General features: G+C 28.6%; 2 protein-coding genes across 2 annotated transcripts in view; one reads left to right on the forward strand and one right to left on the reverse strand.

Annotated features, from left to right (window-relative positions):
• Positions 1 to 1102, reverse strand: part of LOC122628169 (xaa-Pro aminopeptidase ApepP) — a 2766-nt gene extending 1664 nt beyond the window's left edge. Inside the window, exons 1-2 of the mRNA XM_043810133.1 lie at positions 947 to 1102; positions 1 to 879 (exon numbers count right to left, since the gene is read on the reverse strand). The exon at positions 1 to 879 is cut by the window's left edge and continues 243 nt beyond it. Of these exons, the coding sequence (XP_043666068.1) occupies positions 1 to 869 (869 nt within the window). The 5' untranslated portion in view covers positions 870 to 879; positions 947 to 1102. The remainder of the gene's footprint in view (positions 880 to 946) is intronic.
• A 382-nt stretch (positions 1103 to 1484) lies between these two features.
• On the forward strand, positions 1485 to 3707 carry LOC122628171 (cytochrome c oxidase assembly protein COX15 homolog). Its single transcript, XM_043810136.1, has 5 exons — positions 1485 to 2015; positions 2099 to 2225; positions 2460 to 2592; positions 2668 to 3295; positions 3383 to 3707. The coding sequence occupies exons 1-5, from the start codon at positions 1854 to 1856 to the stop codon at positions 3644 to 3646; spliced, it is 1314 nt and encodes a 437-aa protein (XP_043666071.1). The 5' UTR covers positions 1485 to 1853; the 3' UTR covers positions 3647 to 3707.
• The last annotated feature ends 222 nt before the right edge of the window (positions 3708 to 3929 follow it).

Consider the following 3929-nt stretch of genomic DNA (forward strand, 5'->3'; position numbering starts at 1 on the left):
CTTATCCATACCAAATCGTTTGTACAATAAGCTGCTTTTTGTTTTAAAAAGCCATGTATATCGTTGTATGGATGAAAAGTAGGATTCACTCCTTCATTTTTTAATTGTTGTTGCGCTGGGTCTGTTAATCTAGTAACATCCACAAACATATGTATTTCTTCCATAGTAATAACCACAAATGCAAAGAATACAGGATTATAAGGAATGTCAGAACCTCTTAAATTTAAAAGGTATGCAACCTCGTCCAGAGCAGTAATAATAAGTATTTTGGCACTATTCAGTTTCATAGTGTCGCGACACAAATTAATTTTTTCGCCTGCACTTTTACCAGAAAAATGCAATGATTGAGGGAGGATATTGTTTGCCGCAGGTAATGGTTGTTCGTTGCCCCATACTTTATCTATCAAATTTTCTTCGAGTGGTAGCAAGGTATGTCCTGCAGCAACCAAGGCAGTGTGCAATGTAACCCATTTTGTGTAACTTAATAAATTTGGATCTGCACCAACCACAGATTTTGGCGGCAAATTAGAAGCCAACCAAGCTTGCATGGTAGGTGTCTCTAATAAACCTTCTTTCATAAGAGTCCATTCTTCTGATGGATCTAATTCTTCCGTAGCTTGTGTAAAATATCTTCCGTCTGTCCAAAGTAATGCTTTATCTGTGGTAATAACTGCTGTACCAAGAGATCCGGTAAATCCACTTATAAATTTAAGCCTTTGATCGTGTTCTCGTAAGTATTCGGACTGATGAGCATCCTCTGAATTTACAACAATAGCTTGAATTCCTTCTTCTTTAATAGCACCAACCTGAATATTTTTCATTAATTCTCGAAGCTTTGCTAATTTTATAGCACCAGTTCTTCGTGCCATATTGCGATATCTGTGTTACAAAAGTAAAAGGTCAGAAAATCAGAAATAACGATTAAATAAGTCGTATAAGTACTAACCTTAAAAAATAATCTTTTGTTTTGTACAAATTAAATCCCCGATACTACTTTACCTATTTTAATATTCACAAACTATTAAGTTATTTTATATTACTTTTGCAATCATAAGATTGTCAAAAGATATTCAGAAGAAAAAGGCTTTTATCAGATAATGTTTATCAACACAGAGATAACTCTAAATATAATTTCAAATATTTAACGAATATACTGATTTGTATTCATAGAAGAATTAAACATTTTAAACGTATTCATTTGAAAAATTAACTACTCTATATACGGTATCACATATGTACAATATTTTTTCACTTTATTCGTACAAATTTCACTTTACGCATACAAAATATAAAATTATTGTGCTACATTAAAACAACATCTCTCTGAAATTAATTTATCGTAATAAAGAGGTAAGTGTCTCTTTTTATTTTCTAGTATTGGTACAATTATGATATACCATTGAGGTTAGAAACCATACGTGATAGCTATATTAATTCAGAAGAAGTTGGCAACATATATATAATATAGCAGACAGCTTTTGTGCAAGCTCGTCGTATATATTACATATTTGATGTTAAAACCGATTTGATTTTTCTCAAATTTTATAGAATGTCATATTGTCGGTATAAACTATAAAAGTATAAACAAACGATGACAATCATATGTAAATAATATAAAATATCTAATTGCATCGTTACATGCAAGATTCTATTTATTAGGATTAATTCGAATATATTTTAAAGAAAAAACTGAAACGTTCAGAAACTTTATAAAAGTCAATATAATTAATTCGTAAAGAAATACGAACAATAGTTTGTGGAACAACAAACAATTTGGATCATAATTATACTTAACTTCAAGATATAATATCTTGAATTAATAAGATCATAGTTTTTATATAAAATTAAATAATATGTTAAACGTGACACGATATTGTTCCAAGTCTTTAACAAACTACACTTTAACAAAATGTTTACCACCTCGGAGAAATTTATTAGCAAACAAGATACCAAAAGTAAATGTATTTCAAAATGCTTTTGCACCAATGAAAAGAAGCTCATTTTTGTTGAAAAAGGTATTTTATTATATTAATTAATGATGTTGTAAAGAGAGATATATCTAATATTTCACAGATTAAACATTATTAATAATTTGTAGGAATCACTTAGACAATCTGGTACAATAGCTATAAACTATACGTCAAAAGCAAATAAAAATTCAGATAAAATTGTTGGATCTTGGCTCCTTATTTGCGGTGGAATGGTTTTTGTAGCAGTTGCTTTAGGTACTATAATTTATTGTATATTTTATAATCAAGTTCGTCGAATCATAAAAATCATTGTTGATGTAACATATGGAAAGTAGAATATTGATACGATAGTCTAATTGTAAATTAAAATTATTTATAATTTCCTAGTAATCTTTTTATTAAATATAAGATGTATTAAATTAAATATAAATAAAAATATTTGTTAAATAAATATCTCTACAACCTCTTTACTTTTTTTTATAATTATAGGGGGTGTTACAAGACTTACCGAATCAGGTTTGTCTATGGTTACTTGGAAATTACTTGGGGAAAAAATGCCTATTAACGAAGAACAGTGGCATGCTGAATTTGAACGTTATAAACAATTTCCTGAGTATAAAATGTAAGATTAACGAAAATGATTTTTATTATATTTTCATATATATAAACAATTCATAAATATAACAATTTGGTGTAGCACTAATAAAGATATGACATTGGACGAATTTAAAAGAATTTGGTGGATGGAATACTTCCATAGAACATGGGGTCGATTGATTGGCGGTGTATTTTTAATACCTGCAACATATTTTTGGTTTTCTGGTATGCTTAAATCAGAAATGAAAATACGTGTTGCGGTATTAGGATCATTGATCGGTCTACAAGGATTAATGGGGTGGTATATGGTTAAATCTGGCTTGGAAGATCGTTTTAATGAACCTTCAGATGTACCAAGAGTATCGCAGTATCGTCTTGCTTCGCATTTAGGATTAGCATTTATAATATATTCAGGATTTTTATACAATGCTCTGAGTTATTTAGTACCTGCAAAAAAAATAGGAAATGGCAATCTTAGTATTGAAAATTTCAATGCAGCAGTGAAAAAATTAACAGCATTTAGATATTTAGTTCATTCTACAAAAGGGATGATCTTTTTGACTGCTGTGTCTGGTGCATTTGTAGCTGGCATGGACGCTGGACTTATTTATAATACTTTTCCAAAAATGGCAGATAAATGGATCCCTGATGATTTGTTTGCAATGCCTCAGACATTAAAAAATTTTACTGAAAATCCAACCACTGCACAATTTCAACATCGATATCTGGTAAAAAATATGATATAAATCTTGGTACAATGTGTATAATTTGATATTATCTAGTTGCATATATCTATAATGTTTTGTTTATTACAGGGTATATTTTCTTTTGTATTAGTAAATATTATTGCTATTTTGGCTAGAAATCATAAACTTCCTGGCTATGGGAAAACAGCTGTAAATACAGTACTGGGTGCAGGTTATTTACAAGTTTCTTTAGGTATTTTAACTTTATTATATCATGTACCAGTACCATTAGCTGCATCTCATCAGTGTGGTAGTCTTATTCTTTTAAGTAGTATACTCTGGCTTTGTCACGAGTTAAAATATGTAAAATATATAAAAACGTTAGTAAAGTGAAAATGTAAACAATTTTTTTATATGATATCTTAAATAAAAAAAATTATATGTGTGTATTTTATATAGTTTATATTATATCTTCCTTGAAGAGTAAAAAATGTTATCTAACATAAACCATCAATTTTAATAACATACATTTTTATTCTTATTAAATTTATTTTTGAAATAAGGAAGCAAAATCGTTGAACTAGAGAATTTTCACAACATTATGCTTTATTTGACAATGCATTGTATTATAATTAATATGTATAGAAATTAATTTATGTGAATTTGTTAAATATCA

Source organism: Vespula pensylvanica, chromosome 3, assembly GCF_014466175.1.
Source record: "Vespula pensylvanica isolate Volc-1 chromosome 3, ASM1446617v1, whole genome shotgun sequence".
Lineage (NCBI taxonomy): Eukaryota > Metazoa > Arthropoda > Insecta > Hymenoptera > Vespidae > Vespula > Vespula pensylvanica.